This window comes from Centruroides sculpturatus, unplaced genomic scaffold (genome assembly GCF_000671375.1).
Source record: "Centruroides sculpturatus isolate CEXI.00-Female unplaced genomic scaffold, Cexi_2.0 scaffold250, whole genome shotgun sequence".
NCBI lineage: Eukaryota > Metazoa > Arthropoda > Arachnida > Scorpiones > Buthidae > Centruroides > Centruroides sculpturatus.
Genome location: NW_019384557.1, coordinates 378,782 through 393,289, shown reverse-complemented (window position 1 = coordinate 393,289; position 14,508 = coordinate 378,782). Strand labels below are relative to the sequence as shown.

The window sequence follows — 14,508 nt, the reverse complement described above, 5'->3', positions numbered from 1 at the left end:
GATTCTAGTATGATTTTTTTTACTGCTACTTATCAATTAATTTATTGCGTAAAATAACATGATTCATATGAATATATAACTGTTATTACTTCATGGCAAAAGTGAAACCATAATGAATAAGTAGGTCAACTGGGCCATTGAGTTTTACAAGTTTTGATTAGTAGGTACGACTTACATCATTTATAATTATTTTATTTCTATGACATTCTACGAAATTGATTAATTTAATTNAATAAATGTTTTCCTCATATTCATAATTCAAATATGAATTTTTTTGAATTTTTAAATTGATTTTATTACATAAAATTTCACCATATGGATTCAGAAAGAATATCAATTAAAAGATCTGAAAATCAGTTATTAAATCTATTAACTCATAGATATTACGAAATATCAGAATACATTATGAAAATAAAAAGTTACAGATAAAAAAACAGTGAATTAATAATTAAACAAAATGTATTCTTCTGTTCCAACAATCAAAATGGAGTAAAAGTTCTACTTTAGATATCAGAAACAGTTTATTNTAACTTACCATTTGATATTAACCTCTTCAATTTGTAGATGAGGCACTGTAACTTGAAAGGGAAAGTGGGGTCATGAATATCTCCCTCACAAGTCAGGACTGTAGTAGCTAAGTCCTGCTCTTCTTCTTCCATATCTATACATTAAATTTTACAAAATAATAATAATTTAGTTTAATCCTTCTTTTCATTGTTATTTTCTATACATAAATTCTATTTTAATTATACAAATTAATAATTTATACCATTGCTTGAAAGTTTAGCAACACTGCCAAAAAAATGGAAATTTCCAATTTTTTTTTAAAATTGCAATAAAAATATAAGTAATTTAAATTTATAATACATATATTTATTTGCTTTATATAATCCAGTAGTATTTTGCTTCATCCTGTTCCTGCTGGCTAGATTAATGCATTAGATTACGTAAGTCTATGGAGGGTTTTTGGTAGATTGTAAACTGAATAAAAATTTGTAGTGGTTGCTTACATACAGAATCAGAGTTGATTAAAATTGTGAGCTTATGCCCTGTAAGAGAAAGGCTATTGTGTTTTACATGTTTTAGCAGTTTGTTTTTTGTTTTGATATAACTCCATTAAATTTCTCTCATAGTCTTTCAAAAATCATATTCACTCCTTAACACTTTTCTCTCAGACTAGACCCATATTTCATTTCTTTATCAACAGAAATTCATATACATAGAGGCTAAAGAGAATACAAAATATTAAATTTATGTATTTACTTTCCAAGTTGCTAAACTTTTAAATAGAGGCATAATTAAAATTTATTATTTTAAATAATTAACTAAACTAACTTAAATATAGAATTATTGCTCTTAGATGTCCAAATAGAGTTACCAAGAATACTTCATGTGGCACTCTTCCTTTCTTTCATTTTAATTTAATTTGTTCATATGATCTTTCCATTTTCATGCTATTAACATTATATCCAATTTGAAGAATTTTTAAAAAACTGTTTCATTACAAAATTATATGTAATGAAAAATAGAACTCTGTTCCATAATTTATTTTACTCATTATTTTTTTAATATATTTTTGGTCTTTTCATTATTTTATTATATTTTTTTTATTTTATATATGTGTTTTTGTATTAATTTTTATGCATGTATTATTTATGGATTGTTCTTTTTATTNGAACTTTGCTACAAATTCATTAAAAATATTTATCAAATCCTATAATTATATAAATTATTCAGTATAATGTTTTTATCAAAATATTTCTTCTATATCAGTGTTCTTCAACCTTGGGTCCATGGAACGGCATTGGTCCGTGGAAATTTCTTGCCAATCTGCGAAAAATTTCATAGACTGGCAAGAAATTTTGTAACAACAAAATAATAAGATTTTAAACTTGTAATTAATATAAACAGTTTTTATTTATTTTTTTATTATTACAATTGCTTAAATAAAGTTCATTATAAAATGAAATTTCATTAAAATGATTAGATAATACTATAATTACTATATAATAATACTAATAATTAAAAGAATTTATAAAATAATGAGCAATTATTTATTGTGACATAATCACAATATTTTGTCTACAATTTTTTCAAATTGTAGCTCAATTACATTTATGCAAGACATTTATCAAATGAGCGCCAGTCTTGTGATAATTTTCCCATTTCTTACATCCCTTCTGTTACACTTACAAGAGGGAATCCAAGAGGTTGTCACTACTAATTTTTACAAAATTTTGTGGATGTGTATTTACTTGTACTTAAACTCTACCAAAGCCGCAGGATCCAATCATGATTCAAATTTTTCTAGAACTATTAATACCTATGCAGAAGTGTTATTCATGTGTTTGTGGCATGATTAGTTAAGGCATTGCATGAAGAGTGTTATCATGTGGGTTCGAATCCCATATGAGGTGATTTTTTTTTTTTTACATTTATAATTTAATCTTATTGTTATTAAATTTGTCATGTGCAATTTTTGTGCCATTTTTAATTACTGAATTTAAAATTTACTATTCTCTATAAAATATCAGGGAATTCATAAATTCTTTTTCAACAATTTAAATTTTTTGCCGCAAAAAATATACATGCAATAAATACTTACAGTTACTGTTTCACAATAATATGACATTTTGGGTGGTATTTAACATAAAAATAGTTAAAACATAACGGTTTGGTGCATCACAACATGTGCAAATAATCATTGCTCCTTCATTCGCACAATTTTTACATTTTGTATTAACAACAGAAGGTGGAAAACAAACTCTTTGAAAATATTTCTTTTGCATGTTATTTCAGATGCAAACCATGCATATTTTAACATTTCACAAAAAACTGGTGTGCTCAACTGGTTGTGAATTAGAGTGTGTATTTTAATAACATCTTCACGATTGGCTATTTCTCAATCGGTTTTAAGGAAATAGGTACAGTTTTGTAATTTTTTGATAAAAACTTTGACCTGTCTGTAAAAATAAATGTTGCTAGGTCAACAAAGATGGATGCATTTCGGCAGGATAATTTTTTAATTGCATGATGGAATATCTTTGTCAGCTACAAAAATTTTGCCATATATTTGAGAATTTGTTTGACCACTCCAAAATCTATTATTAATAAAAACTTTTCAATTTTTACATATGGCTGTAATATTTCAATTAAGAAGTCTTTATAAAGGTTCATTGTTAACTTCCTGACCTAGAGTATTTGACAATGACATTTTCAAATTTAGAGAGAAGCATCGACTTGTTTTTATACTGTAGGATCAAATTTGCCACCAGTTTCTTGTAAACAGAGAAGCACTTTGGGTATAAGCCCAAACAAGTGAATGTGTACTGGGCAGTATACAAGTGAGAAATTTTATGCAGACATTTTTTTTTAACAAATATAGATTTTGCACCTTTCTCTGCTAAAGTCCAATCAATCATTGATTGATATTGGCAACCAGTTTGATCCATATTAATTATAAAGTCTGAATGAAAATTTGGTAAAAGTTAAGAATTTGTTTTCTAAAATTATCTGCAGCAGCCAAAACTTCATTAATTTCCCTTACTTCTTTCTTGCTGAAGTAGGAAAGAAGTAGGATGGATTAAAATTTGTAATCCATCATTGTTGAATATTATTTCTTCATTTAATTAAAATCATCAGTCCATGTTTTTTCTGCTGAATATTGAAAAGTGCTAAAGAGAGACTGTTGTGCAGCAGCTGTTGCTCATTGCTGCAGTGTTTTTGTTGCAACTTGCTCAAATTTTTCTCTAGCTTCTTTAAATCTGTCAAGTGTCCAAGAATTAAAGGCAATTATTTTGTCAAATTGGGTCTCACCAGTCAATAAATCATTTTCCCACCTAATAATAATAAAAAAGCAGTGTAAATAATAAATAATTACTGTTTTAAATCTCTTTTAGATTTTAAACAATGTGCTCTTTTTCTCTTTAATGTTTGTAGCAACCAATTTGAATGTTCTTTTGCCATGGTTACAACTTTTCATTTGTATTTTAGATTTATCATTTAAAATTTTTTTTTACATTCCTGAAACTGTATCGGTGATTATTTTTGTCATTTTGAACACCATGTAGTGCAAACACACTTGATTAAAAGTCAACTAAAAATTGAATAAATTTAAAATGAAGATTGCCTGGTGTTAGTGTGTTTACACTATATGGTGTTCAAAATGACAAAAATTAAATTTTTTTTTTTTTTTTTTGGGATTCGATCCACTTTTCTAAGAATGTTGGTAATGATTGTGTTGATGCTGATCAGGATGGCAATGACAACAATTCTTCTATTGCTGAGCAAACTAATGCAAAATCAATAAAATCATCAAAATTTTTTTCCATCTGGAAGTATTAGGTCTTCGTCCTCAATGAATTCTATCTTGTTCTTCATATTGATGATGCAATTATATACTTTGTGGCCTATAACTGTTGCCTTTTTTGAAGAGGGATCTTCCATAGGCTCCTCTGTGATGTAATTATTTTCTAGAAGCAACTTTTCTAGAGCAGTTTTTAATAGGTTTTTATTATTAAAATCTTGTTGCTCTTCTTCCTCCTGCACACTAGTGCTTGTTGATGCCATAGTGAATATCCATATCTCACAAACCAAATACAGTATAAGCAAAAATATCTTCTACAAAACTGTCTTTAATGGTTTTATTTATACTGTTTATCATTGTGGTCACTGGCAAATGAAAAGAGATAATCCTAGCTGTCAACTTTGGTTTGCTTCCCTTTCTACATCAAAAGTACCAGATCAAATTCTATACTCAATGAACTTCAGCAGCACCCTGATCCCTCCAGTAAAATTGAACTGTCCAGGCAGAAAGCATAATCTTCTTTGTCTAGTTTTCTTTTCTGATTAGATTAGGCCTATCTTTCTACTAATATATATACAGTATATATAACTTTTTTGCTAGAAAGAGTATGGACGGTGTTACAGATGGGTGTTGGGTTGCCTATTATTTGAGCTGTTCACAAGCCAAATCGATTAACTCCATTTGTAAATCTTTAATATAATCATTATTATTTTCAAATTTTTCGTATAATTAATTTTATATATCATTATATTAAATCTATGCTTTAATATAATGCCATAAATATATTAAAGCTATGATTTAATATAATTAAGGTGACCAATCATCCTCCTTTAGGGAGGACAGTCCTTTTTTTTAAGTTCTGTCCTCCCTCAAAAAGTGTCCTCCTACATGTCCTCCTTTTCGATATTTGAAGACTAATCTGTAAATCTCCATATTCGATCAATGCCAAGCTGATCCGTTGTATGTGATGTGTTTGTGTTTAACATGATGATTGATCAAGGCTTGGTACAGTGCAGTAAGATGTGATTATGAGACACATGTGCTCTGCACAAAAGACTTTGAGAGCGCACGCCGTGTGGAAGTGGCTTTGTTTACTTTCTTACTGAAATATTACACGGCACATACACATGCAGTAGATGATATTATAGTGTATTATTGTTGCAATGAATAAAATGTTTCTTTTATTACGATATTTTTTCCTTCAATTTATTTGTGTCCTTTTCATTGTAAAATAGTTGATCACCTTAATATAATGATATTTAAAGATACATTCTGCAATGTTCATTTAAATTTAAAGTTTAAAAGGAATTTTAAAAAATAATTTATATTATCAATTTTATACTTTTTGTTCTGTAGAGTTAATCAATTTGACAAGTGAGCAGCTCATATTATCTTCCAAACCTTACATATGAAATGTAATATAACTGCATTGATATATGTAATATAAGAACTTATATTATACTAGCAGGTGGGCCCGGCGTTGCTCGGGCAAAAATAACGATAACGATAACTAAAATAAAGATTATTATGTTACAGTCAACCTTACCCGTTTTCACAGAATGCAAGAATTGGGTCCCCGTTTCCAGACTAGAGAATTTTTAGATGAGTATAAAAATATGTTCGATTTCCTGCAAAAACGAAAAAAACTGCATCTGCGTATTGCACGTCGCTTTCTCTTAACAATTCCATTGTTACGTAACAATTCCATTGTTGACACTTCCATTGTTACTTAAAACTTTTATTGTTACTTAGCACTTCCATTGTTACTTAAAACTTTTATTGTTACTTAGCACTTCCATTGTTACTTAGCATTTCCATTGTTACTTAGCACTTCCATTGTTACTTAACACTTCCATTGTTGATTGAAGTGTTAAGCCTTAATCCTGTCCCTCTCCCCCGTGGGGAGGAATTTCGAAAAATCCCTTCTTAGTGTGCGTTCTCCTAACGTACCCTAACTGTGTACCAAATTTCAACTTTCAACTCCTAACCGTTTGGGCTCGTATCCATAATGTATATAGAAGTTTTAATCCTGTCTCTCTTCCCCCCGGGGGGAAATTTTGAAAAATCCCTTCTTAGTGTGCGTTCTCCTAACGTACCCTAACTGTGTACCAAATTTCAACTTTCAACTCCTAACCGTTTGGGCTGTGCGCTTATTATTATTATCATTATTATTATCAACCCGTCTCGATTATATATATAGATTAAACAATACAAAATATAATAATAATGTTATATATTTTCTAACAAATAAATATGGAGTGATCAAAATTAAAAATAAATTTTCATGACTTTAAAAACTGTACATAACAAATTGAATTAACAATAAGATTAAATTATAGATGTGAGAAAAAATATTGCATACAGGATTTGAACCCAGGTAGAAATGCTCTTTATGCAATGTCTAAACTGATCAAATCACACTATGAACATGTGAATGGCAATTCTACATAGTTCAAGAAAAATTTTAATTGTGATTTTCTAGAGAATATCTGAATAGTGGGTCCTGTGGCTTTGGTAGAGTTTAATTATGAGTAAATACTACACATCCACAAATTTTGTCAAAATTGGTGATGACAATCTCCTGGGTTATCGTTGTTACAGGCATTGATTGCAGTTTGTGTCATTTTCATGATAATTCTCCCATCCCTTATACTCTGCTGTTACACTTAGTAGACATCGCAGTATTGTGTCATTGGTGATTAGTAGCAAAAATTCTTATTTTATTGCAACCATGCATGACTCAATAGCGAGTGACTGACATGAGAAGAGAAGCAACACCATTGCAATACACAGTAACCAATGTCTTCTTATGGCCAGTTATAAGTCGTTATAACTGGCCATAAGAAGACTGTGCACATCATCCATGTCTAAGAAGCTTTATCTTTAACCTTCTGCCTGTCCACAAAATATTATTCCCATTTTTGCCGGTGGTTATATGCCAATTTTAAAAAGTACAATTACAAACTCACATGTAAGGAGAAATGTCTGTTCTCATAGGTATGAGGTAAGAGAGGGGTGGGTGGGTTATGTAAAGATTTTATTTTTACTCTAGCAATTTAGGATATAGGTTATACACATGAAAATACATTATATATCATAATAATTACAAAACTAAATCATCAATTTTAGAATTTATTCTAATAAAACTATTGCCATGCATTTCTTGTTATCCTGTAAACTTCAATATCCAATTTTTTTCCATTTTTTGTAATTACATCTTTTATCTTCATTCAGTAAATAATTTTTAGGTAATTTTTTGATAGCAAACTAACATGCAAGTATCAAATTGAAAAATAACAAAAGGCTTAGCTATTAGCTGGAGCATATGGCATCTTTACAGATCTATTCCTTAAAAAATTGTTTCATGTTCACTATGTTTCATTAATTTTCACTTTTCTTGATTCTCGTTAGCCAATTTGGTCAACCACCACCTTGTCTCAATCAAACCATATAAAATTTCAGAATAAAGTACAGCATATCTTTTATTTAATAAATTATTCATTCATTACATTGAGTCAACTGAAGTTGGTGGTATTAAACTGGAACTTCCTGATTTATTTGAATGTCTTAAATTTTTTAATAAATGTTTAAATAGCATTTTAATATCAAACAGATAGTAATGTAGGTGTAAACTATTCTGAACTATTAATGATAGTTCGTATTTACTTATTATTAAGTCTTCATTATTTTGTATTCCATATAATAATTTCTTTTTTACTTAAAAAAACCCAAATAAAGTAAGTATAACTTTTAATAGTATAAATGTTTGTACACAAACAATTTTATACTATTAAGCTTTTACAAATTCATTCCTTTCTCTGGTATTTTTTATATATTAAGTTTCAGTAACTTTTTTAGAGGGGATTAATTTCCTAGTAACATTACCTTTTACCATTATCTAATAAATAAATAATAAATAAAATAAAAAGCAATCATCTTTAATTAAACTTTTTGTTTTCAGTATATCAAAATTTAAAATTTTATGAAATTTATAACTAATGAAACAATTTTTGTATTCATTAAAATAATCTAAAATGTGTAAAATGTGAAAAATTTTTGTTATAGTTTTTGAAAAAATTAACTTACCTCCACATAATGCCGTTCTGTCAAAAGCATAATTTCCTAACCGCAAACTTACTCCACAATATTCGCATTTTAAACAACTACGATGAAAAAATAAACCTTCAGCACTAAGACGTTCCATGATATAAACTCGTTTCTGACAAAAGTAACATATTTCACTTCCACCAACAGTTCCAATATTTGTCTTCTGCAGGGAAGGTGTAGAATCAGTAGTAGTTTTATCTTGTGTATGGAGTTTCTTAGGACTGTCATTGTTCTGATTGCTTATCAGTTCAGTTAATGCTGTTACTCTCTTATCACCAGTATCTAAATAACCTGTTTTGAGTTTATGGTTGATATTTTGTAAACTTGCATCAATTTTCTTAAATTTTAAAGCAGTTTCTTGATTTGGAATTTCACCGCTAAGTTTTTTATCTATTTCTTTAAGCTGGAAATAAAATTATTATTATTATTGTGTACACAACTATAAAAAAATTAAATTAAATAATTAAATAAAAATAAATTATATTTTGTGCATTGAAGACAATATATAAAAGCCTGAATATTAATAATTCTATGAAAAACTCATTTGAAACAGTTAGAAGTAAACTGAAGAAAACTTAGGAACTCATAGTGATTACTACCCCTATAAAATTAATGTTATTTTTACTAACAGAAAATAAAATCTTTAAGACTTTTTTTTATTAATAAAAAACATTTCACATATTTCACTTGTTCAAAAAATAAAAGGTTAAAGTGTCCCATGCAAGCTCTCAGCAACCCTAGACAGTTAAACATATTTACAACTTTCCATGTTTATGTGATGAAAACTAATGTCTTTTTTTTATAAGCATAAGAAAAAAAATGTTTTTAATCAATTTTCACTTTCCTTAAAAAATAAATAATACTATAATTGTAAAATTTTATGGATTACAGTATTTTATGCAACATGCCTGATAAGTTAAACCTTTTCCACTTCATGGTAAAGTTTCATGGTAAAGTTTTACATATGATATTGCAGTTTCTCCTATAGCAAATGCTGGAAATTTCACCAGAGACCCCAAAATCTAGGAGAATAAGGTCTGGAGACCTAGCAGGTTAAATTCCTCAGAAGAATATATGATCAGCAAGCAGTTTTCCAAAAACTGTAGTCCAAAAATCAGAACAACTGTGAGCAACCAGTCATGCCATCTACTGCAAAGTAGAAATGCAGAACATACAACTCACAGATTTTGTATGCAATGTTGTACATAACTTTAATGTCATTACAAATTTCTCACTGTACAATAACTTTTTTGACACCCTGTATACTTAAAATATGATTTCAAGAGAAAGCAATTTAATCAGTTTGTATTTATGTTGCACAAGTTAGTGAGTGACTTTTGTCATTATTGCTATTTGCTTTTATGTTTTTATAAGTTTATATAAAAATACTATTACTGTATTTTCGCAGAATGACTGTCATGCCATATATAAATGGGGGAGACCAGTATGCCAGTTAAATTGGGACTAAAATATAAAATTAATCAGATCTAACAAAATCATTTGTTAAATGTTAAAAAAAAAATAATAAAAAAAATTCTTTCAAGTACAGTAATATATTATTACTGTAATTTGACTGACTTAAAATCAAGAAGAGAATTTTTGTTTACAAGACAATAAAACAATTAGTGACTTATTGACAGTAGCAGCAGCAGTAATAGTCAGTCAGTGTGGGCTATACTGACCATCCACCCTGACCTTAAAAATAACACCTTCCTCTCAAATTTCACACAAAGCCAATATTAATGGTGTAAGCTGAGATAATTTACAGCAAGTTTCTTATATTTAATATGTTTATTTTTGCATTTTTGAATTAATTAACAATAAAATAACATTAAAAAAGCACTTTTGGAATTCCACGAGTCTTTTATGTCATTAGAAAGAAGACAAAATGAAGAAATTAAACATATAATGTAGAATAAAAACTCGATATGCTGGCATGCCAGTTTTTGCCATATGGAAATATCTGATTTTATCGTCTCCCTGGATAGACCAACATGCTAGATAATCTGGGAAGAAACTGTAACCTACAGTTTAGTTGGATCCCAGCTCACAAGGGCCACAAAGGTAATGAATTGGCTGACAATTTGGCCAAGTCAGCCTGCACATTAGCTTCAAAACTTACCTACAAGTTACCTGCAATCTCCCTAAAACATCACTTACAACACATAGCCAATAATATGTGGCAGAAGGAGTGGGACTGTGCTGGTACAGGAAAGATATGTCACAACTTCATACCTTCCCTTGCACATCTTAAAAAAGCCAAATACTTCAGCCCAGATGCAAAGGTGACCCAGTGCCTTACAGGATATGGGAACTTTGAATCATACCTGCACCATTTTGGTAAGCAGATAGATAACATCTGCGATTGTGATGGACAGAGTGAAGACAATGTGCTACATTTTCTCTTCAGCTGCAACAAATACAGCCAACAATGTTCAGAACTCTTCAAAAAATGTCTCCAAACAGGACTCAACTGGCCCCCAATCCTGCAGACATTCTTGATAACAAAAAACTATGGACAAAAATGAAGAATTTCATACACAACACAAAAAGAAAAAGAAAAAAACTCAGGCCCATGAATTTCATTAGCCAGTGAGATGGGTAACATGGCCACATCCCACATCTGGACCAATGATAGACTGGCTGATATCATTTAAGGTAGGCCGGCTACTCACAAAATTTGTTCAACCCGCAATTTGACTGTACTGTGCATATGCAAATTAGACCCACTGGGTTTATATCTACTAGAATCTGCAATGTTTTTAATGCTAAATTTTGTAATGTATTGTCTCTGTCAACACAATCTACAACACTATCCATGTAAATATGCAACTTAGCCATATCAATAATTAATATTCATGTTTTGTTCTATATCTAACTTTATATAATAATACTCCACTCCTTTATCAAGTATTGATATTTGTATAAATTATATATATATAAAGCGATCATAAATTGCATACTTTGTAATTGTTAAAACATTGTGTCTGATACCCTTTGCTGTACATGCTCACCCACATGCGCAAACTTGTCATGTTTGTTTTTATACTGTTTCACTGTACATATTTTATCTTGTTTTATATCTTTTGTTATATATATCTTTTGTTTTGTAACTGTATTTTTACTTGTTCAACAATTATGATGCAAACACTCAATGATCTGACATGTCCCTTCAATCTTTCCCTATTTTATTTCCCTCCCTACTTATCACTTCCTCTTCTAATTTCAATTTCATCACTTCTAATTTCTTAGAAGTAAAGTCTGTACACATACAGACAACCTCTCTACTCTTTTCATGTAATGTAATGTGAAAATACAGCATAATTAAGATTGTTTTAATTTAGATATTTATTTGCTAATACATTATTATTAAGATCACATATATGGAGATATTAGCAACTTCTCAATTTAATAGATTGTGTGTAAAAATCAACATTCACAACTATTACTTATACCATAATGTCTTGATTCTAAGCACATTTTTGTTTACCTACTCTTATTGTCTGAAATAACATATATTTCAGCCACTGTCATTAATATTAACAAACTTTCCATTCCTGAAAAGCTGATTGCAGATTTGCATTCCAGCAGTAAAATTCCAGATTTGATGTTTACTCTTAGCAATATCAAAATACTGTTGCCTATTCTTTAGTCTGTTTTACTATTATAAGCTCAAAAGTTGTTCATCTTGTTGAGTAAATTTGAGAATAGACCCTAATTCAAGTCTGAAAATTTAAAGATTTTTGCCAAATTTAGGAGAGTTGGTAACCCTAAATATTAGTTTGCATAGTGTACCACACAAACATTTTTGAAAATACTACTGAATGATTACATCACTTCATTTCAGTTTTTCTAATGACAAGCTTTTAATTTCAAATCCATTTTAATGTTTAAAACGTCTTCTTATAATACATCATAATTTTGAAAAGTTATTGTATATGCACAAGTTTGCAAAATTTAAATTTTCACTTTACTTAGTAGAAGATTTACCAAAAACTCACTACATTCAAATTTATCTAAATCATATTTTATCTAAATAGGTTCTATAGATTTGTGTTTACCTATTTGTAAATCACTATATTAGTCTTGATATAATTAAAAAGATGGTACAAATGAAGCATATCATCAGGTAGTGAGTGGCCCCATATGGTGGGCCCCAAGCACAACCTAGCTTTCATGCACTCTTGTTCTAAATACTAAGTAATGCTATCAAATCAATTTATAACTTAATAGAAAGAATCTAGCAATGAGTTGTGCAACTTTCCTGGCAAAAAAAAAGTTAAAATTGTTTATGGCATCATCTGTTATAAAAAGTTTAATAATATGAGATTTTATTAAAAATTATTATAAAATAGCAAAAAGCTAAATTTTGAGGGTAGAGAGGAGTTTTATTAGTATTTACAATTTTTTTTTTATTACTAGTAAATTCTTCATTAAATATGGTCCCACTCAAGATATGATGAGATCCCATCTCCTTACCCTCTGGACCTTTAACCACCAAAATTTAATAGCAAAAATGCCCATAATATACAAACTTCCCTGCAATATTTCAGAAATTTTTGACAAGAGACAATCGGGCTTCAAATTGGGTAAACAAAACTGTGCCATCCACCCAGTTTCATGCTTTAAGTCTACTGAGTACCAACATGCTACATAGCTCATACAGTATTTTAATACCATGTATACTGGGCAGTTATGACGATATTAAAATTAGTATTATATAGTTTATTCTTATATTTTTACTGCTCTACTTTAATTTGAATGTTCTTTGTCACAAATATCAGCTTAATTAGAATTACATAATGGTTTGAGGCAGAAAACATTGCCAAAGCCCCAGTGGCTGCTTATTAGGACTTGAGCTGCATACAGCCTGTGGACTTTGGGTTGTTCATCATTGATCTATAAGATATTGTTCAGTACATGAAGTTTATTTGATACCAAGTCTAAGAATCACATTAAGTATTAAGAAAACTATTAAGTCAAAATTTCTGAAATAAATATTTTATAAATATTTGAAATAAATGTTTTGAGATAAATTTAAGGGACTTTTTGAGGGACAACAAATTTTCCTACTCAAAAGATTTTGCTTCCCTCCCACATGACTGTCTTATCCACTCATTACATCAGATTTGTAAATTCTTTCTTTGATAGCAAGGTAGTGTTCTTTATTCTTCATATCTATATCTATATCTATATATATATATAAACGGATGTGTGTGTCCCTATATTTCACTTTTCAGCCAAAACTACACATCGCACATGAATGGTGTTTGTATGTGGTAGTAGCCCCGAGTCTCCATTCATGCACTATGGTGGTTGCGTTTTGATAGCTATAAGGGTGTGGGAGATATGGGGGCTTAAAGTGGCTGACTTCGAAGATTTTCTATTTCGATTTTAAAAATGTTCGAACCGTTTTAAATTTGAATTTGTATTCGAATTTGAATTCGTTCGATTATAGAACAATTGTAAACGTTCCAGAAGATTGATCAAATTGAAAATAGTTTGTTTGACTGGACGTAAAAATTCTCTAATTAGTCTGGAAACGGGGGACCTAATTCTTGCATTCTGTGCTATAAGGGTGTGGGAGACATGGGGTTGAAAGTGGTTGACTTCGAAGATGTGTAACAAAGGAAGTGTCAACAGTGGAAGTGTTGAGTAACAAAGTAAGTGTTAATATAAAGCGGCATGCAAGATTTACAGGCGGTTTTTTGCGGGAAATCGAACATATTTTTAGACTCATGTAAAAATTCTCTAATTAGTCTGGAAACGGGGGACCTAATTCTTGCATTCTGTGCTATAAGGGTGTGGGAGACATGGGGTTGAAAGTGGTTGACTTCGAAGATGTGTAACAAAGGAAGTGTCAACAGTGGAAGTGTTGAGTAACAAAGTAAGTGTTAATATAAAGCGGCATGCAAGATTTACAGGCGGTTTTTTGCGGGAAATCGAACATATTTTTAGACTCATGTAAAAATTCTCTAATTAGTCTGGAAACGGGGGACCTAATTCTTGCATTCTGTGAAAACGGGTAAGATTGGCTATAATGTAATTATCTTAATCTTCACTATCGTTACTTTTTGCCCAGCGAAGCGGGTCCT

At 29.7% G+C, this 14,508-nt stretch overlaps 1 protein-coding gene across 1 annotated transcript in view; it reads right to left on the bottom strand.

Moving 5' to 3' along the window:
- The window catches only part of LOC111623901, a 79,684-nt gene that overhangs the window by 7,437 nt on the left and 57,739 nt on the right, over positions 1 to 14,508 (bottom strand). The window contains exon 16 of the mRNA XM_023366634.1: positions 8,393 to 8,816. Within this exon, the coding sequence (XP_023222402.1) occupies positions 8,393 to 8,816 (424 nt within the window). The remainder of the gene's footprint in view (positions 1 to 8,392; positions 8,817 to 14,508) is intronic.